At 42.6% G+C, this 25,562-nt stretch overlaps 2 protein-coding genes and 1 long non-coding RNA gene across 28 annotated transcripts in view; 1 reads left to right on the forward strand and 2 right to left on the reverse strand.

Annotated features, from left to right (window-relative positions):
• LOC143361798 (fatty acid CoA ligase Acsl3-like) overlaps positions 1-6,380 on the reverse strand; it is a 37,118-nt gene extending 30,738 nt beyond the window's left edge. Inside the window, exons 1-4 of one of the 4 annotated variants that reach the window (XM_076801475.1) lie at positions 5,053-6,380; positions 4,822-4,976; positions 929-4,712; positions 431-641 (exon numbers count right to left, since the gene is read on the reverse strand). In XM_076801475.1, coding sequence (XP_076657590.1) covers positions 616-641; positions 929-4,682 — 3,780 coding nt within the window. In that variant the 5' untranslated portion in view covers positions 4,683-4,712; positions 4,822-4,976; positions 5,053-6,380 and the 3' untranslated portion in view covers positions 431-615. Of the gene's footprint in view, positions 1-430; positions 642-928; positions 4,713-4,821; positions 4,977-5,052 lie in introns of those variants that run through there. The other 3 variants (XR_013083522.1, XM_076801474.1, XM_076801480.1) reach the window with 3 other exon arrangements.
• Positions 640-14,217, forward strand: LOC143361804 (uncharacterized). Its single transcript, XR_013083525.1, has 2 exons — positions 640-839; positions 6,394-14,217. It is a non-coding gene; the product is annotated as an uncharacterized LOC143361804 (long non-coding RNA).
• Para (sodium voltage-gated channel paralytic) overlaps positions 8,186-25,562 on the reverse strand; it is a 73,567-nt gene continuing 56,190 nt past the window's right edge. For 21 of the 23 annotated variants that reach the window (XM_076801468.1, XM_076801467.1, XM_076801464.1 and 18 more), the window contains 6 exons: positions 21,968-22,090; positions 20,846-21,040; positions 20,128-20,373; positions 19,468-19,738; positions 17,870-18,174; positions 8,186-16,923 (listed from right to left, as the gene is read on the reverse strand). In XM_076801468.1, coding sequence (XP_076657583.1) covers positions 16,153-16,923; positions 17,870-18,174; positions 19,468-19,738; positions 20,128-20,373; positions 20,846-21,040; positions 21,968-22,090 — 1,911 coding nt within the window. In that variant the 3' untranslated portion in view covers positions 8,186-16,152. The remainder of the gene's footprint in view (positions 16,924-17,869; positions 18,175-19,467; positions 19,739-20,127; positions 20,374-20,845; positions 21,041-21,967; positions 22,091-25,562) is intronic. The other 2 variants (XM_076801472.1, XM_076801469.1) reach the window with 1 other exon arrangement.

Genomic DNA, 25,562 nt, shown 5'->3' on the forward strand with positions numbered 1-25,562 from the left:
TGGTTCCGAGTTCACTCATTATTAATTTGTCAATTAATTACGACTATCAACGCATTTACCCTATTTTATAATTGGTGCGGATAACGCAATCGATAACACGAATTGTAAACATTCATGTTTCGATGTACTTATCAAGAAACGTAAACAACACTATCATTTTTGCGATACCATAACTGTACTTAAATATCAACTCAATTGCAACATTAAAAGGAAAGTTAAAGAAGTCGAACAAATCAATATTTCATATTTTCCAAAAAAATTGAAACTAAACAATTTAAAGGAACCTTCAGTACAATAAAGCTATATTTTAGGAAATGTGAAGAACAAATTGAAATTTCCCTACATCAAAATAACATTCGCAAATAACTTCGTTAGACAACAATAATGTCTAAAGGTGGAGAAGTATTCGTATCAGAAGAAGAAATACGTGTACCTAGTCAACATTTAAACTTTATTAAAACCAACAACATTAACAAGAACAACAAGAACACACCATTCCGCCTGAAAACAGTCCATAGAAACTCGACTTTAAACAAATTCAATTGTTCCGCCTCAAGTCGGTTGACAACGCCATGTATATCGGTTAGTTTATGCACTCGTCTAGAGCGGTTCGCATCATGAATGATCAAGTGCCAGGAGACCTACGACATTAGTAACATGATTCAAAATAATAATAGCCTCAAAATAGTAACGCCTCTTTGTATCAAACCTTCTATTCACACAATGCGACATTGCCGTTAATGAGCCGATCATGATGCTGCAGCTATGGATGCTAAAAGCAGTGCGAGGAAACAAGCCAACAAAACCATGGAATATGTGGTTATCATAACATTTATGAGGTTAGTGACATACGAAATACGCATTCCAGTCGAGCGAACGATCTCGTTGTTGTGCGGTCCACAAATATTCTCGCATTCTGTGCTCTCACCTTCGTCATGTGGGTCATCTTCATCGGCCCGCGACTTAACATCGGTCGATAATACAGTTTCCTCTTGATCACATTCTAGTTCCCTGTCATCATTTTCTACGGTACAAGTTTTTTCAGCGATCAACAACGGTTTTTCCTCCGCGACTGCAATTGGAGCGATGCAAGGTGGTGCACCGCTCGCATCCTTTTTCCACAACGCTTCCAATTCCTCGATTTCTTTTTCATGCTCGCATAAACTCGCCGCGGCTAACTGTAGATCATGAACTGCTTTGGACAGATCCAATGCCGGATCGATACTCGCGTTATTTTTTATCTCGTTCGACTCAATTTCCTCGTGGTCCCAATCTATGTTCGCCGATGTTGTATTTTCTTTAGGAACTATGTGTACGACGTCGGTGGACTTTGACGAAGAAGACAGGTCGTCGTTCACGTCGTCTAGACTATAGGTGATGGAGCTACGAGTGCTGGTGTTAGGCGCAGTGCTATCGGTTTCTATTTCAGAACGCTGCGACGTCAGCAAATTCTTTTGGCTTAGACGACTATCACGTAAGCGATCCGCCACGCTGCTGAACGCCTCCGCAATTAGTTTAACATTTTCGTCCGCGACACGCAGATAGAAGTCGAAGGCATTATCGTCAGTCTTCTCCGAATCTTCGTTTTTAGAATCACCGATGGATTCTGTCAGTCTTTCTATGTCTTTGTTGTCCTCAATTTCCTTATGGCTCTCCTTGTTGTGCTCCGAATATTGGCTACCCAAAGTTTGAATATGCGGAACCGAGGTGTCATCAGCCTTACCGCTGTCACCTAGTTTGTCTACTTTTGTCGGTTTCTCGGACTCCGCGTCAGGCGTTTCTTTACTCAGCTGCGTGTCCGCATTCTCCTCTCCCTCTATTAAATTAACTAGATCTTGGCACAAATTACTATAAGCGGTGAAGTCCGATTCGGTATCTTGATTGGACGAATCGTTCGATTTCGTCTGCAAGCGATCCTGCCAAAAATCAGTGCTTAGAGCATGAGATAGTATGCCATTCGACGTCGCCGAGTTTTGTGCTCCAGCATTGCTCTCACTTTTCTTGTCGAAATTCTGCATCATCGTCGACGGTGAAACGTAAACACGCAGTTTCCTTCGATTTATATTCGAAACAGCATGATTGCCGTTTATGTCGATTCTCCTATTTTTCAACGAGGCGTCGGCTCGCCATCGAGTGTCGTAATCGGAAAGTTCACCGTCGCTGACCACGCGCCTGAAACAATCAGACCTCACAGGTAATGATGTAACGTCGATCACTGCATCACTGACCCCGACCTTGAGCTCCTGAAGACTAGGTTCTCTTCGAAGGTGTATCCGATCATGATTGATCAGACCGTACAGATTAGCGGACAGAGATCTGACCGCTCGTTTCTTCTTGATACCAAATGTGGTTTCCTGATCTTTCAGAACGCCGCTCTTACCTTCGGCGACATTCTTCGGCATGTTGGCATCCTTCCGCAAGGTTCTATAGGCTAAGTCGTCTGTAACAATGTCAGGCTCGCATTGCGGAATGTACAATGAACGCGGCTGATCCGGCTTGGTTGGCGTGGTGTGCAGGTAGTCGCTCTCTGTGGCGGTAGTTACTGGCCCCAGAGGTATTCCGAACGGTGGTTGCGGATCGGCCACCTTCAATGTGTTGTTCGCATGATGAATGCTACGATAAACGACATCGTCGCGTGTTACATCCGGTTCGTCTTTACGGACTGGGTAATTTGCGGCATACGGGTAATCATCAGTTATGTCTTTGCGTGACAAAACAGGTGAGGCCATTAGATAGCTAATGTTAGAGAGCGCTGATTGTCCGATTACTTCCGACAAGGATGCAGGTCTTTCCTTCGGATTCATTCGTCTATAAGCCATATCGTCTTTAGATCTGTCCGGCGAATCCACCGTATCTAACGCGACACTGCTATCGGTTCTACCGCGACGTAGAGTGAACTCCTCCATGCTACGTCGTTCCGCACGATCAAGGAGATCTTCGTCTCCGAGGCACAAACTGTTGTATATTGCTTCCAGTTCAGACAATGCTTCCTCCAGGTTCTTTGAACTTCTTCGTCTGTCTAGAACATCTTGCTCACTTGCTGTTGTCTGTTTATCGTCCTTCTTCTCCGGTTTCGTGTTCAGCACAAATGTATCGTTCGAATGATCTCGAACGGTTCGTTCAGTAGGAGATTTTGCACCTGGAGAGTTTAAAGTCCTGTTGTTAACAAACGTTGAATTGTATATATTTGGCACAGAAATCGGAGAATATTTTTGTTCGCATTTTTGGACATTGCGATCGTTGAACCTTGAGTTAAGCTGTTCGTTCCGATCGTTTCTTCGTTGACACTTCATCGCTTCTGTCTCATGGTACTTGGATTCGTTTATGTGTCTGCCTGTTGAATTGTGTCTATTGTTTGTGCATTCCGACGAGTTGCACGATTGCATTGGTATCACAGCTAGTGACAATGGACGACGTGGGCATTGTTTGGTTGAACCACACCAACTTATCTCATTGTTCGAGTCATATGGTCTTATACCTTTTAAATGATCCCTTGTTGCTCCATGTACGTTGCTCGCTTTTTCATGTGGAGATTCAGTGTACCTTGGTACTCTATATTTTCCACTAGATGGGAAAGAATTACATCCATAAGCAAATACTTTACAACGTGGATCCCTCGGTGGAGGTTCTGGTGGAGAGGAACTACGATGCACAGTCTGATTATTTCTTACGTAATCATACCGTTTTGCATAGTCACAGTTCAGTGCTGAAGAAGTTGAATCTTCCTGGTTCATGTAATGCTTATCTCTGTACAAAACATTTGGTTTCGCATATGTATTATTTTGATTTAAATCTGTAATATATCGGTTCGGAGGATATCTCGCGAGTTCAGTAGAAGATTTTGTTTGATAACTACATGCAGCAGCCTGTCGTACGTTTTCCACAGATCTTTGTACAGGAAATGTGTAACTATTAGGCTGTGCAATAGAACGAGATTGTACTTGAGGGTAAAATAAGTCAGTTTCATTAATACTTAGAGATTGATTTGCATCCATACAGTCGACACTATTGCGTTTGTTAGTTGTAGTGTTCAATTGTTCTGAAAATTTATGACTTTCATCTTTTGATAAACGTTTTATGTAACGTTCTGTTCGAGCGGCACGACTTTTTCTATTAAAGGAACTACTTTTCTGTATATTTTGTATGCTAGATTCACTCTGAAATCTATTTAATGAATTACAAGACACGCGAGAATCTTCATCAGAACTACTATCTGCACAAATGCGATCCCTTTTTGCTTCTATTTTAGCCTTCAGTACACTTTTCCGTAACTTCTTGTTTAGCCTATCCAATGATCCATCGCTACTACGAAAATGTGTAGAATCCTTTTGTAGACTAGCTGCGTCTACCGAGTTATCAATAGTACCGTTGCTTGAACTGTGTTTACTTAAATGTTGATCCGTATTTCTTTTCACTGGATGAAGAGTAACATTATGAGACTTCTGACTGATCACTGAAAGAGGTCTTGATTGTCTTGTACAATATACCATTTCTTCATCGTTTGAGGAACTGTCATAATCACGTATTGAAGATATTCGCTTCAAGATTCCTCCGATCGACCATTTTTTCTCTTTCTTCTTGTCCGATGAAGTTACTGCATCACAGACAGGCAGCCGCCTTGTTGGTGGCAAAAGACCATCCATTCTTAGGATATCTTTTCCAGTAATACTTCTCTTTTCCATTGTAAATAATTTTTTACTTAAATGAAATGCCTGAAAGAAATATAAAATTATTCAATGCTTGAAATATCAAGTTATTCGTTAAATAATATTATTCAAATTCGTAACTGCATAAACATCTAGAAATTATAGATATACTTACGAATTTACACGTATATAAATGCAGAAAATATATAAATGTGTAAGAATACTTTGCAAAGTTGTTTTGCAGCAGAAATCACCATACAGATTACATCTTATAGTAACGACAAGTTTAATCTTTGATTCCGTTTACGGATATGTTTACACTACGACCACCTTGAAACAGTGCTTCCATTATAAACAATTATACAGTATTACGTGCACGCATATTAATAGAATATTGTCTGCTAACCTCTACGCAAACGTTCAGCCGAACGAGTCAGATATGTATTCGTCGAAGGGCGAATTCCCTGTCCGTTTGCCAAAATGTTAATGTGACTCACACGTATCAGCAACGATCATTCACATCGTGTAACGCCCAAACGAAATATACGTTACGATAACTGAGGTCAGTATACATCAACTGCAGCGTCGATAACGTTGATAAGAATCCCACACCTCTTCCCCAGCCTTTCACAATGTACTGTCTTGCTTGTGTTATCTTGACAGATGATATGCAGGCAAGGGCGTATTATAAACTTCACAATTTTACGGATCACTGTTCCAGAATCGCTATTTTCGTCGTCCCGTCAGATCAAAATTTAAATACATTTAGAATTTGCGGCGGGCTTTCGGTCGTGATGCGAAGACGTTCTACGTTTTACGACCGATATATACCTTGCGTGTATTTAGCGCTGCCATTACATGGACATCAGTGAACGCGTATCACGCGTCGAACGCAAGGATACTGTCGGACTACACGAAACCGACTCGAATCAGCACGAATCAGATATGAGAAGAGAAGGGATTCATCGTTCAAACCCCACCCATTACCAGATTCCCCCTAACTCTCGCGCAGAATCACACACTAAATACTCTACGCATCGACGCGTCTTGCACACCCACCCATCGTGGATATACGTACACGTTTCGGACGTGTCAGAGGGAATATGTTAATGGGGTTAGGTTGCTTAGCAGACGTTCTGTCTTTGGAGCCTGCATGATGCATCGCATAAACGCGTCTACGATAGTTTCGTTAGGAAGCCATTTTTTGGATCGAAGCCGAGGGACATATGAATTGAGATGACAAACATTCGAACATTGTTTTATTTACCTGCAGACTATAATATTTTATGGGAAAGGATTGTAACAGGTTCAAAAATTAAATTTACATTATTCAACGCGGTAATACTCTAAAGATATAGGTTGTGGTAGTACATAAACAATTGTGGGGAGACTTCCTCAATGGTCTAAAACGGCTAATTCATTCTGCGCATACTTTGTGTATCGAATTACTAAATTTAACGCGAATACGATTGATAAGAACATTGGTTGCAGTCACCGGACGAATTATCAACGTGTTGCGTAAGATTTTTCAAGGTAACTTAAAAAAATTCGCGGCCATCGTGTGTAACATAAATATTAGCACCATCCGACTATGTGACATTCTCTCATTTAGAAAGCCAGATCGTGCTCTTTCGGCGGCCACAATCTCACCGAAGTTTTTTATCCGTGACCCGCAATATTATTCATTATACATTACACGAAGTGTTAAAGGCCCGGCAAAAAGATTGTGTTATTCTTTCGAAATTAGGTATTCGGGCTGCATCATTCCATTTCGGGGACCATATACGGACGACCAAAGACACTGGATGATGTATACGTACGTATCTCATGGAGTACCAAGGAGAAAGCCGCTTTCAACATTAATTCAGGACGTACCTTGACTGTATATGGCAAAAACTCCATAAGTAAAATCGACGAGCTGCGATCAATGCCGGAAATATTATGTTTTTCTTGCGTGCCTGGCTGAACCTATTAGTACCTAGGACTCTGTATATGATAACACATAAAAACAACTAAAAATAGTACAAATAAAATAACGTTTATAAATATATAACGGAAAATAATCAAGTACTTTTATATTGTATTCGTATTTATGGTACAGGTGCATTGGTGCAGCGCCGTTTTGAAGTTTCAGGCGTTAATAGTTGATGGATACGTTGGTCCCTAGAAATGGGGTGTCCAAATGTTGTGACAGTGAGAGATATTCAAATCTTACGACTACCTCGTATGCACTAGCTCGTATCCTGTATCCGACCTAATCTAGCACTTGTAAATAAACAGTGGGGGTTTGTTATGGCATGTAGCGGGGAGCAGCCTTGAGCGGACAATCGAATTTGGCGCGACTTGGTACTTTAGTGTCAGTACCGTACTATCGTTACTCTAGTACCCCCGGGGTGACCATTTTTTACTCGGTTCTCAAAAGTGACTGACAAATTGGCGGTAACAATGAATAAGAATTCCGTTGCACAAAAGGGTCAAATGATGGCAAGGACAACAACCGTGTGAGTGTTAAGCTTTTTCGTTTATTGAAAATATCTCTGTAAAACGTGTGTATATTGTGGCCGGGCGAGGTAAGCCGACAAAACCGAATCATTCGACAACGAAACGAAATCGGGTAGCAAACGAAGGAATACGGTGAAGACATTGAAAACAATATAGAGTCGATCGTATTTAGTATCTACATAAGTAAAGGACGAATCAACGATGCATTCGCTTACTTTTTCTTCTTTTTTTTAATCTTAGTATATTAATTATATTATGTATAACAAAGCGGTAACAACTTGTTAATTGTAACTATTACGGTAATAATCGTTTACTTTATATAATTACAATAATGTAATGTAAGGATGATCGTTAACTAATCGATAACAAACGAATCGTTTCCACCTCCATCCTTCCTTCGTCTTGATCATCATGTTCTTGTCACTTTCTTACTTTTCTTTTTTTTTTTTTGAATGCTCTTGTTTTTCCTTTGTGTGTACTCCCCTATATATTTTATTAAGTCCGATATTCGGTTTTTGGTTGAAACTTTTTTTGTATTGTTACATCTTTTTTTTTATATATCGCTCATCCCCTCTTTCGTATTAATTATTTAACAACAGTTTTTTCATCCCTTTTATTATTTGCTTTTTAATTTAATAATCGTAGTAAACATAGTAATTATTTATAATATTGTGCAAATAATCCATATTTTATTCTGTTTAATAGTAATGAATGTCATTCAACGGAGGAGCTCATCTACGTTCTCTTCTCGCTCGCTCTCTCTCTTTCTCTCTCTCACTCACTCACTCACTCTCTCTCTCTCACTCACTCACTCTCTCTCTCTCTCTCTCTCTCTCTTTCTCTCTCTTTCTCTCATCTTCTCACTTTCTCTCTTTCTCTTGTTCTCTCTCAATTTCTCATTTTCGCTCTCTCTCTCTCTCGCTCGTTCTCTTTCAATACCATTATCGCTCCTTATCATTCATGCAAATTCTCACGCTTTCTCTCTCTGTCTGTCTGTCTCTCTCTCTCTCTCTCTCTCTCTCTCTCTCTCTCGCTCCCTCTTTCACTCTTTCACTTTTTCTCACTCATTCTCGTCTTTCGCACTCTCTCGTATTCTCTTTTTCTTACGCGCACTCTCTCCCTCTCTCTCTCCCACACGCACACGGTCTCTCTGTCTCTCTCTGTCATACGCACACAGCCTCACACGCACGTTATCTCGGTGCCTCTCGGTTTGCTAGCTCGCGCGCATCCGCGATACGCGACGGCGCAGGCGCGCAACCGCGACCCGTGGTCACGTGTCACCCGTCACGTGTCCGCGCGCACGTGCAGCCCGCATGCGCATTGGCGCGCGAGCACGCACGGAGCACGCATTTTTTAAATGGACGAACCTTTCGCGTGTAATGTTTTGTTTTTTGGTTTAAATATTTTTTTTATTTTTTCGACAGCTAGCTCGTTAAAATTGGATTTTTTCTTAGCACATTTTTCGTCTATCTATCTTGTTGACCCATGGCAGTTGCTTGTTCATTATACTGGCCGACAGGCTCCGCAGCTTGACACATTTTTTTTTTCTTTATACTTGATTACTTGTGTTTAGTTTATTTTCATTTTTTTTAGACCAGCTCTAGGATCTTCGTGGTTTCGTTATAACATTTTTTTTGCTTTTGTTCTGTACTCATTGTTTATTGTATTATCATGACGACGTTAGGTTAATGAGTTTTTTTCATCGAGAGTTTTTTTCTTCGAGACACTACAAAGCCCTTCTGCTTTTATTTTATGTTTATTTTTTTTTTGTTCACTATCCGTTTAAGAAAATTTTTTTCGTGCATTTACGATTAGTTAACTTAGTTGTCATTCTCTCTTTATACAATGCGTAACGGCAGTATCGTCCACGGAGAAAGTACGTTTAAACCTCGTCTTACCTCGCTTAAACGAAGGAAAGCCCTATATGTATATATGTAAATATATATATATATATATATGTGTGTATGTATATATATATATTTGTTTTTCTTTAATTATCTTACAGCCGTCGTCGCGCAAAAGCTGGTATTTTTTCTTCATCTTTAAATGTACGTCTCGGTAAAACGAACGAAAAAATTAATGAAGCACACCATGCATACTCGTCTACCCCCCGTCCCCCTCGTTTCTTCTCGTTACCGTAGCAATTTGGCCGATCGAACGAACGTCTCCCCTTATTCTCAGATTTTCCTCTATACGATCTCGAGCGTCACGATCAAACGAATTTCCGTGAACGCGTGCTCCCGACATTCTCGCGCGTCCTCTTGCAATTTCTTTATCTACATGCACAGTGGATCCCTGATCTCAATTAGGCGGAGATAGGGCTAGGGCTCTTCGATTAGGTTCTGTTCTTGGTACAGTAGTTTCCGGATACTTGGGGCTGGTCAGGACCAGTGTCCTTTGGCCCTATTAGGCGAAGGGAACAAGGGCTTTTCGATTAGTCCATAGTACTTTGCTGCTATGTCCGTCCCGATTAAACGATGGTTCGAGCAAGCGGAATCCACTGTACAACCTGTTCTCGAGTAATCCCGTCGATGATTCGACGGACCGAATGTTCGAGTTCACCGACGGAATCGGCGAACGCGATTGACGACCGGGGAAGTTGCGTATCAATCAGAATATTCGATCGCGGCGAATCGAACGGTGTTTACTTGTTTAAAAAAGAAAAACAAACTACCGGCTGGCAAAGAACGAAACGAGACTAGCTGAAGAACAGGGGATCTTCGTTTGCCGTATCTCTCGGGGGGAACGACCGATTCCCGAGGACTCGCAAAAGTCTGCGGCGCGGCTCACGAAAGAGGCCAGTGTGTATCGGGACACTTTCTGCGCCGTGCAACAGACAATTACACCTCGTTTCATCTCGTCACGCCCTATTTACGCTCGTCGTATGTGTCTCTCTCTCTCCCTCTCTCTCTCTCTCTCTCTCTCTCTCTCTCTCTCTCTCTCTCTCTCTCTCTCTCTGTCGTTCTTTCTCTCTTTCTCTTTTTCTACTATTTCCTCTTGCCTCTTTCTCGCTTTCTTTCTTTCTTTCTATCTTTCTTGCTCTCTTTTACTTTTTATTGCTTCTAGGAGTTTCGCGGTTTGCCCATTCGACAAAGTAGTATCGAAAATATATGTGTATATTATATGCGTACAAACGATTTGATTATTATCGAATTATTTGCACATATTACAGCACGGTAGGGGGTCGAAACTGAACAAAAGGGGGCGAAAGGGGGTATCGGAGTAATTAGACAGTGAGCCGGACGGACCATCAGATTACGTCGTACTTCTTCGATAGAAAGAAGGATCGACGAGCTTTTGACAAGATGAAAGAATCGTCGATCGATCTCGTGCCTCGATTCGTGTCGTTTCGTCGTCGTCGTTGTCCGTCGTGCTCCGTGTTCACCGGTTGCGCGTTTAATAATGCTGTCGGTTTTCTTTCTTTTTATATATATTTATATATATATATATATTAATCACGATCATGTGTGGTTTTCTGACCTCTGCGAGACAACGATAGAAACTTACGTTTACGTACAACATGCGTCTATAGAAAAATTCGATGAGATTCGTGCACACGCGCGGGCGCGCGCACGCGCGTTCGCTCACACGCGGGAACAGCAACGGTATTATAATAAACACTTTAGTTTCTCGTATATTCATCTTTTTCTTTCTTTCCTTTTTGTTGTTGTTATCATCGTCTTCCTCTTCTTCCTCTTTCATTTTAGGCGTAATCTTTCTCCGTTTCCGTTGCGAGTGGGATTGCCGATATAGTTATATGTGTCGAGCCGATTCACGGTTAATAAATCGATGATCGCGCAGAAAAATCGGAAATCCCCGGATATATTTTGCGTGTAATGTCGGTTTTCGCGAGAGAGATTCAGAGGCGTTAAGAAAGCCGAATCCCGCCGAGAAACGAAGAACGACGACCTTATTCCGAACGAACGAGTCGCGAGGACGCAGCCGCCACGCGTATACGTACGGGCGGTATACGTTGAAGCGTGCTCACGAAAGGATCATCGAATGGCCCGCGACGAGAATCGTGAAATGCAATTTATAATATACGTAGAAAAGGTACGAGGACATTAATATCGGACAGGCGTTTTTCTAAAATACTTTGACAAAGCGGACTCGACACCGATAGTGTGTGAATTATTTGTACGAGTAATTTACAATGGATCCTCACCCTCTTGAGCCTTCGTAGCTTAAAATAATGAACATTTTTTTGTTGCTTGTTGTTGGTTTGCTTGCTTACTTGCTTGCTTGCTTGTTTCATTTTCTCACGTTACATTCCTTATCTCTCGTGTATATATTCCATACGCCGCTATCTTTACCTTTGTCTCGTGTATTACATTTCTATTCCCCTGGTACCTCGTAACGTCCGTAATCGTTGTCCCTAATCATTCTCTACCTGCTACCTTTTGGAATACAGAAATCCTTCGAGCAAGCTGCGAGCTTCTTTCCACGTTACGTCCGTTTTCGACCAGCGAGAACGATCCTACGCCTAATCTTTCACCCCTTCGTTTTACCCGCTATTCCTATGCATCGTGTACCCGTCACGTGTACGTCTCTTTCACGACCTCTACTTCCGGCGTGAACAACGCGTTTACCGATCCCCGTTCCTTCTCCGTTCTACCTTCGGTCCGTGTCTCTATTTCGTTTTTCGTTTCCTCCTTTCGGATGGTGGATGTAAACGTAGAAAAATAACGATCGCACAGTCCGCGTTAATACACACGCATACACACGTACTCGCACACTCACGCGCATCTCTCTCTCTCTCTCTCTCTCTCTCTCTCTCTCTCTCTCTCGCTCTCTTTCTCTCTCTTTCTCTCACTCTCACTCACTCTCTCTCTCTCTCTCTCTCTCTCTCTCTCTCTCTCTTTCTTTCTCTTTCTCTCTCTCTCTCTCTCTCTCTCTCATTTTTTGTCCTATGTCTCGCTTTTATTCGACGCGCACGCGACCTCGAGAACAACGTTCATTCGTTTTCATCGAGTGCACGCGTGAGTACGATATACACATGTCGACCTGTGTTCTTCGTACGTGCGCGGTGACGCCTGGGTCACGCGGTAGCAGCAAAGTAAATCGCGTTTACAATGTTCCATCGATGTGTGTGTGTTTGTTTGTATGTGTGTGTGTGTGTGTGTGTGTGTACATATATGCACTGCAAACCCGTGCATTTTGCCTCGAACGTGTACACATACACACCGGTCAACCGACCGCGCACGAATATGTTCGATTTACTTTGCGCGACACGCAGTGGCGACCACGGACTCACGCATCACCGTTACAAATTTCAGAATGGTAGGAAACGAGTATGTCGGAAGTCAAGCTTACTCAGCGCTTCGGGTGTAAAACGAGCTCGTCGTGGTAGTTTTCGCCACTGAACCGGAAGTGTCTGGTCGGGGTGAATCGTTCGGGGGTCGTGTTTTGCGTTTGTGTCGTTCGATCGAATGGGACCGCGGTCGATGCGTGAACGAATGGTCTCCACTGCACGGTTGCGTACGTTGCGCGATGCGATTTTCGGTAAACTGGCAGAACCCCGTGCCGAGTTGGCCCACCGGCGACCATAAACGCGATCCTGTCGCTTCTACAATGGCGCAGGATATCGTCTGTACTGTCAGACACGTGGTTCTCCGCAATGTTAAGCGCGTAAACCCGTTCGGAACCGACCCGACGAACTGAAACGATTCTCCTTGGAAACGAAGCAGTGTCACTCCTTTCTGCTCTACCCATACCTGAACGTATTGTACTTCGAACGGCGAAAGAAAATACGGCTGCTTCGTCGGCTGCGTCGTTGAATCGTTACCGTTCTCGAACAATGGTGCGGCAGTTCTTCGTCGCAAACGAGGATCGTACGATCTCGACTAAACGCTCTTTCTTCCTCGCGTTTCGCCGTTTCCCTCTCCTTTTGTTCCGCGTCGCCGGGGAAACCGCGAAACGCTCGACAGTTCAACGGAAACTATACAGTAAATATTTGAAGCAACGAACATCAAAGTGGTAAATGCTTTAAAACCTTAACAAACAAACCTCATCGAAAACTTAACGTTTCGTTTTGGCATCCGCGATTTAAGCTAAATCAAAGGAATGGCACAACTTCCTCGAACACTTTTCCTCTATTGGTTTCTTCATTGGCAAGATCGGAGACGTTCTGAAGCGGGACAACATCGATGTCCGATACAAACGGTTATCGAACTGGTTCTCGCTGATCCGGGATGGTCAGCTACCAATCGATACCGGTGGCCCAGCGGAAACGATGCATACTTCACGTTTAATTCCGCTATCGAACTTTAAATAGACCGTTAATATATACTTTGACTATATCTTCATCTTTTTTTATTTTTTGTATGAACAACTTTTTAGTCTTTACTTTATAGTCGAAATCATCGCGTTCAGGTACTTTAGAATCAATTCTGACTTTAGAAGAAACGATCGCTGGTCGTGCAACGAATGCGTACATCAGCCCTCCTAGTCGAGTATTCAGATTTGTCCCTTTCGAAATTCTGCTGCTAGAGATAGTTGTGCCGATCTCCTTGTCAACCGGCCGTACATCTTTAAACATCTTCGCTTGTAAATCCACTTCGCGAGACGGGTTTACGAGCGCACGGTTTATTCTCTCCCTTCCGATTACAATTATTCGAAGTAACGTTACACTATCGTGTATATTCATTTATTCCAAAGCGCATCACTACGTCGTGTTAGACTGTGTGTCCGTGTAAGATTTGCAAATGTGTAAGTATCTAGCTGACGATGATCGCGAGATTTTTATTCGCTACCACCCTCTCCGTCCCTCTTGGCAAGAATCGATAAACGACTATCTCGACAGCGCTAATTCGCGATAGCCCATCGTTCGATACGAAGTAAAAGTAAAAAAGAGAGAAAAACAAAAAAAAACAAAGATCGATTGTTGCACGAGAGAATCGATAGACGAAATCAATACGAGAATATCGCGTTATGAACGTCCGGAGAGAGAGAGACACGCAGCAAAGGTCCTTTCGCTCAGGGTTCAACGTTCGAAAAATTTAAACTACGCTCCCGACTAGCTCGACAGTTACGATGTAAGTTTACTTTGAGTCATAGACAATAGTTGAAACGAACGTCGAAAAGTAAATACAAAGGCACAAGGGTGAGTCCCATCCCGGAAAGTGATCAGAAAAACACGAAAAAAACAGAATTTTCTAGACTAGATTCGCGATCCGAGTTTGGGGGCTTGAGCTACCGGCATTCTTCGCCTCTCTTAGTTTAACGACGATCGGTTTCCTCGAAACTCGAGCGACACGATTGTAAAAAATTCCGTATTGTTGCGAAACGCGAAACGATCGAGAGAGCGGTCATTACGTCAGGAACAGAGAGGGGGAGGGGGGAGAGAGATTTAGCCAGATAAAATAAAGCCGCGCGACCAAACTTTGCCGCGCCGTGTTGCGCAAAATTTTATCAAGCCGAACGAATGTAATTAGCTACGCGTACATTTCACCAATGGGTCCTCTCATTTGTGACATTGTCATCTCGCCAACGTCTCATCGTATCTAATCGTAATCTTAATCTTCCTATGATCATCCTCACTAATATCGCGTCAATTGTGATCAGCGGTGTCTTCGTCAATGTCTTCATGATTTTTTTTCTCCGTTCTTCCGTCGTTTTCCATCTCGTTTCTACTCTCCTCCTGTTTACCGGCGTTGCTCGTTTCCCTCCAGTCTAGTCCTTTGCACACACCACAGCATTACGACCGAAGGTAACCGGTCGAAAATAACAAATAGTCATACGCGAGCTTCGACCGCGAACTTTATAGCGTTAGTTCTCAGCGAGTGTTAGCGGACCGCTGTAAAACCATGTAAAAAATCCAATATCGCGAGATAGAGATTTACGAGAACTGGCCTACGTTGTTTCGCGCGCGTGTGTTTGTGTATGCATGTATTCGTGTATGCGCGCGCGCGCGTGTGTGTGTGTGTGTATGTGTAACTCGGGGATGATCGGTGATTCCGTGGAGGGGTGGGAAATGCGGCGTTCGTTACGCTACTACATATCTCACCGAGCCGAGAGCGTGTCTTCGTTTCATTGCCGTGTTCGTCTTTGTCGTCGTCTTTTGTCCCTTGTCGCCTCTTGCGCGAGAACGCGATTCCGTTTGATGGCCGCGCCATCACCATCCGCGGAACTGCATACGTGCCTGGTTTAACGCAGCCAGCGCGAATCGTCATTGTACATGCAACGGTTGTTCGAGGCAGTCGAGCGCCCACGTTACTACGAAGTCCATCGAAGGCAAGGTCGTTCGTTCGGAGGGTTGCCGCGACCCGACGCGCGACACCCCGAGCCTTTTTTTTGTCTGGGGAAGTTGACTCGAGGATCGCGTTCCGCCGGGTTCGTCGAGGTCCTCTATCTTCTGTACAACCTCCGAGACCATGACGGATCTCGCTCGTTCGCATCGTGTCCAGAGGTCCTCGGCCTTCGATTCCTCTTCGTATGTTTACCCCCCACCCCCATCATTGTCATCGTCGTCGTCGTTCTGGAAAAAAAAACACTTCCTACCTAGAAACAAGACTCGGACCCGAGTCGACGCTACGCGCGTTGTTCCCGGTCACCGCGAGCAGAACAGAGAGAGATTCGGAGCGGATGTGATATAATGTCGGCGCGGTTCTAACACGCGGCGCAGTCTTCTATCGTTCGAACAGCTCCTCGAGCACTCGGTCTGTCGTCCTCGCCTCACCTTCTCGGTTAGCGACGTAAGTCTCCCAACGATCGTGGCGCGTTCAAGAGTCGATTAAAGGCAACTCGTTGGAGGAATTGTAGTATTTTTTTTTTGTTTCTTTTGTTTTGTTTTGTTTTGTTTATACAACTATAAGGCTGTCGATGGAGATCGCGCGCGCGCGCGCGCGAAAGAGGTCCGTGAGGCCGCTGCTCCCCGAGAGCGATGTGTGTCTATCGAACAACGGCTGTCGGTGCATGTGCCTACACGCGACAGCGTTTGCGTCTAGAAGCTCGTCCTCGGCGGCTACGACGACGGTGGCGGTGCTGGAGACGTCAACGTCGCCGATCAGACGTCCGCGGTCCTCGAGGTGACGCTCGGCGAGCGGCCGTGTATCACCACCGTCGTCACGAATCCGTCGCTCTCGACGTGCACCGCCGTTTGCCGAACCGGTGGATCCGTTTCAGCGTCGTCGCTCTCTTCGCTCGGTCCGCCGAGACGTTGCTGTTTGTGCTTCCGCCAAGCGTTCTGAATCAGACGCGCGCAATACTCCTCCCGTTGACGCCACAGCGTCGAGCTGACCGGTTCGTAACCGGACTCGCCCGGACGCGTCTGCACCTCGATGTCGCCCGTTTCCTCGATCGGGTTACCTTTACGCGCGAAAAAGTCTTTCGTCAGGGCGTCCAGGATGTCCACGCAGAACATCAGGTCCCCCTTGCAGATCGGTATGTCCATCGACACGATCTTGTACTTGTTCGGCTTGTGTATCTGTAACGGCGGCTCCAACACGTCCAAGAACGCCGACAACTGATCGTAGCGGATGTACTGTGTCCCGTCCGGATCGAACTGCTGCCAGATCTCGTAGTACATGTCGTAATCGTCGTCCGTCAGTCCCTCCTGCACGTCCTCCGTGGCCTGAGAGTAGTTCTCGAGGATCACCGCGATGTACATGTTGATTACGATCAGAAAGCTGATCACCAGGTACGAGAGGAGATAGGCGATGCCGATCGTCGATGAGCCGCAGTTTCCTGGGTAGCCGATCTCGTTGTTCGGCTCTTGGCAGTCGTCCTCGTTTATTATGCCGTCGAGCACGCCGTCCCAACCGGCAGACGTGGACATCTTCGGAAAATAAACATTTGATTGTTGTTATTGTCTGCTGACTGTGTCAGGTTACTGGATTTACAGTAATGGTATACAGTCCCTCAAAATGAAAATTGTACATAATGTACCGGCGGATATTTTAGCTAACGAGGGAACATAGCCAACTCGGACACACCGATTTTGATAAAATTTACGGGAGAGCTATTTTTCGGAAAAATATTTAACGTGTATTTTTCTTTATCGGCAACCATCCATATTAAAAGGGTGAAAACAGCTCTGAAAGTTGGGGGCCCAAAGTATTGGGTTGGAACGAAAGTTCGTAGCGTTTTTAAATTAAAATTCAAAGATAAAATTAAGATATTTATTTATTCGTAGATTTATTCCATAACATATTTCCCATTTTGTTCTAGTACTTTTTGCCATTTTTTACCATGTTGTTTAATAAGGCTATGAATCTTAATTTCATCTTTGAATTTTAATTTAAAAACGCAACGAGCTTTCGTTCCAACCCAATACGTATTGTATATACCGTCCCGTTTAGCTATCGTCTGTACGGGCAGAGAATTTGGTCCCCCGAGCATAAACGACTTGGCGAGCAACGAACCACGCCTCCTTTCGATGGTTCAGCCTATGACAATATTTTTCCCGCTGACGTCACATTGCCCTCAGCTATGCCCTCAGCCATGCCCTCAGCTTGCTGAACGGGACCGGTATACACAGTCTTTTGCTCATGGCAAAGCTTACGGAGGTCTACTGTATTGCATCTCGTTGCAACTTTGAAGTTGCAAACCGTTTTTCGAAAACGAGACTAATTCTTAAAGTTACAAACAAATAATTTCACTATCGTAGTAACAAAAGATCAGTATGTATTTTCGCTGTGTTCCAATAATTGAAGATAAATATTTAAAAAATCCTCGCCAGCAAAGGGTTAATATCGATTTGTAGAAAATATTTATGTGCTTACCTGGAATAGCAATATCATCGACTGTCCAAACGTTTTAAAATTGTACACATCGTCCAGTCCGCTTTTGTCCTTGACGTGCATGAAGAAAGACATTCCGAAGATCGCGAAGATAAACATCACCAAAAATAGTAATAGGCAAATGTTGAAGAGGGCTGGTAACGACATCGCCAAGGCGAAGAGAAGTGTTCGAATACCCTTAGCACCTTTCACGAGACGAAGCACACGACCGACTTTCGCCACCCTTACTACACGAAGCAACGTCGGCGACACGAAATATTTCTCGATGATGTCGCTGAGTACCAGACCTGAAGAAAACACAATGTACCATTAATACAACAGTATCGTGACAGGTCTCAAATTATTGCTAATTCTATATCGGAGTTCAGAAAGGAAGTGACACGGTGCTGTTTAGGTATTAAGGTGCTTTCTATGTTAATGGATGTTCATCTAATTCTCATGCAGTTCTGTCGGAAGAGGGTGGTTCTTGCAAGAGAATGGGGATATCTACGGTTCTGGCAAGTCTAGAAGATCAGGTTCATTCGTCGATTGAGATATAGGAAAAAAAAGTGGTGCATTCTCAATTTCTTTAGAGTGTAAGCAAAACTGCACTAATGTCTTTTCTACGTAGTTCGATCTATCTCTCTACGAAGATCTCAAAGGTTTTGATGCACGATACTTTGCAGCTCGAGTCGAGGAGAATGAGTGAGTCAACATGCGTCATTGATCTAAGAATCTTTTCGTTTGCAACCTCTAATCTTTGTTCCCGAGCCTATGTGATAGGGGAGAACATGCATTGATATTAGATAAAAAGCTTGATCACTTATCGAATGACCCGCGGTGCTATATAAGTACTCTAGTTTAAGAGACTAATTTGTGATTAGAAAAATGTGGTGGTAAACCTTTGTAATACAGACCCGCTCTTACCGGATGTTTAGACTAATGACCGTCTTTACATCAATTAACATATGCGAATCGAGTTGGACGCAACGTTACATTACCAACACGAAACAGCACAATAAAATTTGATTTTCCTTTGACTGAATATTACAATTGACGTGGCCAGTAAGCAATTCTTAGCATTGCTTATGCTCATTTATGGTTTCGGTGAATGTCGAAGAGGTCCTTGCATATTTCTGCTGATCGATGGAGAATATTTTGGATTGAACTGGTCCCGGTTAATTGGATGGCCAATATAACGTTGTATCGAACGATTCAGCAACAAATTCGTATGTAAATTGTTCGGGATAGGGGAACATGGAGGGTCATGGGAAGAAAGGGGAACAAATACAACATCAATGTAAGGCTACGTAACGTAATAACGCTGATCAGTCGTTTCGGCACACGTGAAATATCGAACCTGTCCGCTTTTATTTTTGTTTTGAAGAGTACAAACTGTAATTGCGTGCATAGTGAGAAATAGATTGAAAATGCGAATGACATGCTCGATATCTACTCCAAGCTTCTAATCGTAGCGATGAATTAGAGAAGTAGAAGAGATAATTGTGTAATGCGGAAAAGCTAACAGGATTCTTTTTTTCATCAACGTTAGTCAATTTCACTTGGGCCATACGACTGAACTAGTCATTACATTACATTACCTAATATTGACAATATAACAACAACAAAATCAAAGAGGTTCCACGGCTCCTTGAAATAGTGATAACGCAGCGCGAAGATCTTCATGAGACACTCGCTGGTGAATATCACAATGAATATCATGTTCAGATAGTCTAGAACGTCGCTGAAAGTCTGGGTCTGTTGATAATGGTCCAACGTCATCGTTAACATGTTCAGTCCGATAAACAACATGATTATCATATCGAACTTTTTGTCCGTCACTATTTCAAACACTATCGCCTGCGGTCTCCACTGGAACAGAGAAAAATAATTCAGTTAATTAAATAATTTCTTATTAAAGGAACGCGTTTCGACAAAAATGTTATGCGAACGATTTTTCAACACGTATAGAGAAGACTTGTTTCATTTTTATGTGGGGGTCATTCTATGTGAAACGGAGATTAAACTTCACCTTAGGAACCCAGAAATTTTTAACTTGTTTTAGGCAATCCTGTAGATTTCGGCGAGAAAATGCCAAAAATCCAAGTTTTAATGTTAGGAATTCACTGGTTCAAAAGTTATGTGAATTTAAAGTATGACGCCGCCATATTGGTCTTTCATAAAGGAGGTGCGTTGCATTTAATAAGGTATTTCAACGATGGTGGCGAAAGTGTTAAGTTGTTCGTGCGTTTTGTGCTTACTCTCGGGCGAGGAATAGCTTTGAGAGGCTTCTTGCTGCCCATTTTCTTCATGGCGTTGTAATATTTCTTCTGGTCTTCCGTCATGAACATCTCGAGGGATCCTCCGGCTTTCTTCTTCTGCTCGTTAAAGTTGTCGATGATAACTCCAATGAATAGATTAAGGGTAAAAAACGATCCGAATATAATGAAGAATACAAAATAGAAATACATGTAGATGTTCGTTTCACGGATTGGTTGTTTGTTGAGCTGCGAACGAATGAGAACAGACCGATGAGAAAAGTGTTGCAGCGGTGAAGAATGAGTGACCCTCGCATGACAACCGATGATCAAAGTCGGATAAAATTAGGGTGGGTTGATTCGAGTCTGACTAAAGTTTAAATATGCATATGATGAAAATCATATTTAACCATTATAGTCATTACCGCATTGACCCGGAACATCAAAATCGTCGTTTAAGTATTCAATTTGTGGAAATTACACTAAATGAGTAGTTGTTTCATTAAAGATATCAGAAAGACTAATCTGTAATTTTTCCGAATGACATCACCTGCTTTGAAAAGTGTTCTTTTCGCAAGATCGAGTAATAACGAGCAAGATGTTTTTGTAGTACACGTAGACTCGTTTGCACAACATCTAGTTTGGGTCACTAGTGACCCAGACGTTGGTTTCGATGGTCTGTCATGCGAGGTTTGAACGTAATTCGTGTCGATGGCCTTACTTCTCTAGAATCGATAGCGTCGTTCATGATTTGAATCCATCCCTTGAATGTGGCCACTTGAAACAAGCACAGATACGCTTTCCCTACGTGGTCGAAGTTCATTGGAGAATTTTCCCAAGTGTAGTTCTCGGCTATACAGGCATTACGATCGGGAATAATTTCGAAGCTCAATGTTGTTTTATTTGCGTCTACACACTGCAAAAATAAGAACGACATTTTGTCAGACTTTCTTGGCTTCTATAATCTTTTCGAGGCTTAACTTCACCTTAGCAACCCAGAAATTTTGATCTGTTTTAAATATAATACTGTAGATCTTGGCGACAAAATGCCAACAATCCAAGTTTGAATGTGAGGAATTCATTGGTTCAAAAGTTATGCGTGTTTAAAGTTGAGCGACTTTAAGCGTTTTTGACAGGCGAGGGCGCCGCCATAAGCTTTCCGTTCAGGCGGCATCGATCTCCAAGGACCGACACGAGGCTTTTCGTTTAGGCGACGCGGCGCAGTGATCGACTCGAAGAGGTGACTTCTGTTTAGACACAATCTTGCGATTACTCGCAGCGTGAATGGAAAGTCGCATAGATTCAACGTATTAAATCGCTCAACTTTAAACACGCATAACTTTTGGATCAGTGAATTCCTCGCATCAAAACTTGGATTTTTGGCATTTTCTCGTCAAGATCTACAGGGTTATATAAAACAAGTTAAAAATTTCTGGGTTCCCAAGGTGAAGTTTAACCCTTTTCGATTCTAAGAGTAACGGGTTGCAATAAGAAGGCAGCTTTACTTTTGAATCATTTCAGCGAAGCAATTCAATTAAATATGACATTTTTTTACTGGTCCTAAATACAATTTCAATATTCTAACGTACAAAGAAGTATAAGTTTTCTGGTTTTAGTCTACCATATAGCCACATTTCATTTGAATGGTATTGAGGCTTTGCAAGCTGGTTGGAGATTGTTAATCAATGAATCCTTAGTGCAGTTCTTCCGTGCACCCTAAGTTAACATTACTTCGAGATAGAATAGAGATCCAATGGTTTGTATAGAATCAGAATTCTCGGTGAAATGTTTTCAATGAATCTTCCTTGGAGAAAGATTGAGGTCGAGGAAGCTTTTTACGAACCTTGTAGTATTTGCCGGCGAAAAGCTGCACACCCATAATGGCGAAGATCAGCCAGAAGATAAGACACACCAGTAACACGTTGAAAATGGATGGAATGGCTTGAACCAAGGCGTTGACGACTACCTGCGAGACGAGACGAGTCGTTAGAACGTGCAGGTGTTCTCCGACGGTGAAAATTTTGTTTCATTTTTTTTTTCTCTATGCGTTTAGGTATGCGTTTATATGCGGCTATATGCGTCTCTATGTGACTACGCTATGTGTACGCATTATCGTATGTGCAATGTAAATTTCAACTCCTTCTGTTTTCAGAGAAAATAAAAAGAAAAAAAGAATCAAGATAAGATCGTCGTTCGAAGAAATTGGGAATTTCCGAAATCGATTGGAAAACATCAAGCTTTCGTTAACAATCGCCGAGATTTAATACCGAATTCCCAGTTTCTCGCTGCGACGTCAATTACACAAGATCAAATCAGAAAATAGAAAAATCAGAACACCATCTCGAATTTCGTCGAACTTTTTCCGATCGAAAAAGCGACGACTATCTTCGCTTCGAGAAGCAAACCGAGGCAAATTTCGTATACTTACTGCTGGCAATTTTTTTGTCAGTTTCCAATAATCATAGTTCCAGCTGGTATACGAGTACACCGAAAAGAAAAAAAAGAATCGACGATATCGAACAAATCAGAGAACTGAAGAGTTCGTTTTGACGAATTCTCGACGGAAAAAAGGAAACCAAGAAGAAAGAATAAATAGAGAAGTTAAAGAAGGAACAAAATTGTACAAAGTTTGCCTGAACGTTGATCGATGTGACGTGTTACAGAATAATATTGCATCGCGGGGCACGACGCATGCAAAAGTCTGTACAGAAAACGAAAGGAAACGATAATATTACAGAAAAGAAAAAGATAGCAGAAAACGGCAGCACATCAAGCGAACATCGAAACAAAATGCAAAGGTGGGGCGGCCATGGCAGCTCCAATAAGAATAAACGTACTCATGCAGAAAAATGAAAGTACCAAAAGAAACCATTCTAAGTACATCGACAATTTGCTGAAAGTCAGTAGCTTCGAACTATTATAAAGACAGGATGAGATAGTGTCAGGGTGTGGGCATGACAGTAACGCTACGCCCAGTATCTCAGCGACCTTGTAATTACAGTAATGTAGAATCAATTTTAAGTCTGTAATGAGACACAAACTGTTAATTAACCCATCGCGGGGCTGTAACAAATGACAAGTTACTAAAATGTATGTAGGTACGTGTGTTGATATGTATCTAGCTGTATCTAGAGTAAAAGGCACGTTATCCAAAGATTGATCTAAGTACTACTTATCCATAAGTTTGGGGTCACGCGTTCGTTTACTATTTTACAGCATGTAAAACACGGTGAACACAATCATCATTTTTAACACAGGATCCAATGATCTTTTCACTGAATTGTTAGACCTTTTAACCGGGGGCGACGAATTGGCTCGTTGTTCGTTTCGCTACCTTCCAGAATCCTTTCATTTTTTTTCTAAATCACTAATTCACTACAATATAGTGCATTGTATTCAACTGCAGCAGATTTTTTGTTGTACAGTAGAACCTCGCTCGTTGCAACCTCGTTTGCTGCACTGAATCCTCATTCGTTGCATACCAGCGACTCCTACCACGGTTGCTTGTGGAACTCGCGATGGTGATTGTGGTGGTAACATAGGAGAAATACGGAGTGGAGAATCTCGATTTTTGCACGCACTTCGGTCCCGGTTTGTGCAACGAGCGAAGTTCTACCGTATCAACTCTATTTGTCTTCGTAAGTATTTGTAATTGAAAAGTCGCCCGGTTGAAAGGTTAAAATACACAAAAATCTAAAGACGTTTAAAATAAACTAACGTAGATGTGCCTTATTTCAACCCTTACCCAATAGTCAGCCTTCCTGAAAACAAATCGCTGAACAATAAATATCTATTAACAAATTATCATACACTTCGAATGTGCAGCCTCATGTCCCCACATTATATAGTAAAACATTTAGAAAACAGCACATTAATAATATAATAACGCTTAAGATGGCTGACTACTGGCTTTAAATGACCGACTACTAGAACGATCGCTCGGCAATACTACTTTTCTCTATCATTTCTCTTGCCGTGAACGATAAAAGCGTAAATTGGTTTTCGAAACGCACGTTGATGAAACCGGGACTCGATTGGCTAGAAATTTGACAAAGTTTAGTTATTTAATCGAGTGGAAGGCATGGGAACCAAAAAGTTTCGGAATTTGAATTTCGTGAGTATACTACGCTAAAAGGGCACTATGATTCTAATGGCAGGCGGTGACCTCGAACTTACGGACAACAGTGTACGTGTATCCTCTAAAGTGCATATTTCGCAAAAATTGTTCGCGAAGAACAAGTCTACGTGCCGATCAAACATTCGCAGTTTTAAGCTCAAGTGCATTCGCGATTTTCCTACGCATGTTCACGTGCAAAAGGAGATTCTGCCGAGTCTCTGACACCGCGAGGCCGAAGAATTACACTTTTCTTTTCAAGTTTCTAATCACTGCTATGCGAATTTTTGTTTGCAACAATTTCTTTGTTTCTGGTGGAATAAAATTACTCTACTTTTTTCGTTTTTTTTTTTGTTTAAATACATAAAAAAAAGTCTCACGACGGAGAAAAAATGTGTGATCACTGTCACAGGTTCCTATCGGCCTCTTTGTCGAGTCTCGCGACGGAAAATAGAAAAACGGTTCCGCCGTTGGCCGACGGCACCGAAACAGTCTAAACTGAAAACATATGAACGAACCGAAGATTGTCGACAAAGTTGGACGTCAACGTATCAATTATACTGTTCGAAAGTTTCGTCGTTCGATGCTACGGAAAATTTCACGCGGTTCTTCGAACGCGAGTTACTGTTAGAGTAATTATCGTAACATTCACGATACGTGCACGCACATTCAACACGTCGACTACCACGTCATTGATCAAGACTCTCAAAACTTAATTCATCGAATGAAATCTTCATTGATCGACATTTGATAAATACCAGGGATGTGCGGGTACCCGAGCCTAGGATCGGGTCGGGATCCCGAAATTTTGCAATGTTCGAGTACCCGAAAAGTTACAATGCAAAATTCATTTGAAAGGTTATGAAAAACCGCCATACTCGTGCGGGTACAAATTTTTTGGAACTTGACACCAGTCGACGGTTCGGGCACTTCGGGATCCCGACCCGACCCGACAATTTCGGGTACCTGAACTTTATAAACTTTCGGGATTCCGACCTCATCTCGAGTAAACTTCCCGACCCGACCCGAACCCGAAATTTTGGGTACCCCGCACATCCTTAATAATTACGATTAGGCTAGTGAACATCTTCTCTTAGCAAACATTAGAATATCTCGCGGAACATTTCCCAATACAGAGATAGTGCACAATGTTTCGAGCAGTACATACTAACTGGACGGAACCTGAAGTTCTGATTAGAGAAAAGGGTGCTGGCGGTATGTTCTCGTTTGTAAACAATAGGCTGCAGATCTTATGCATTTATGACAAAACTGAATCAGTAACATACAAAACTGTGAAGACATTAGAAGAATTTAATAGCACTAT

The sequence above is a fragment of the Halictus rubicundus genome, chromosome 15, assembly GCF_050948215.1.
Source record: "Halictus rubicundus isolate RS-2024b chromosome 15, iyHalRubi1_principal, whole genome shotgun sequence".
Classification (NCBI taxonomy): domain Eukaryota; kingdom Metazoa; phylum Arthropoda; class Insecta; order Hymenoptera; family Halictidae; genus Halictus; species Halictus rubicundus.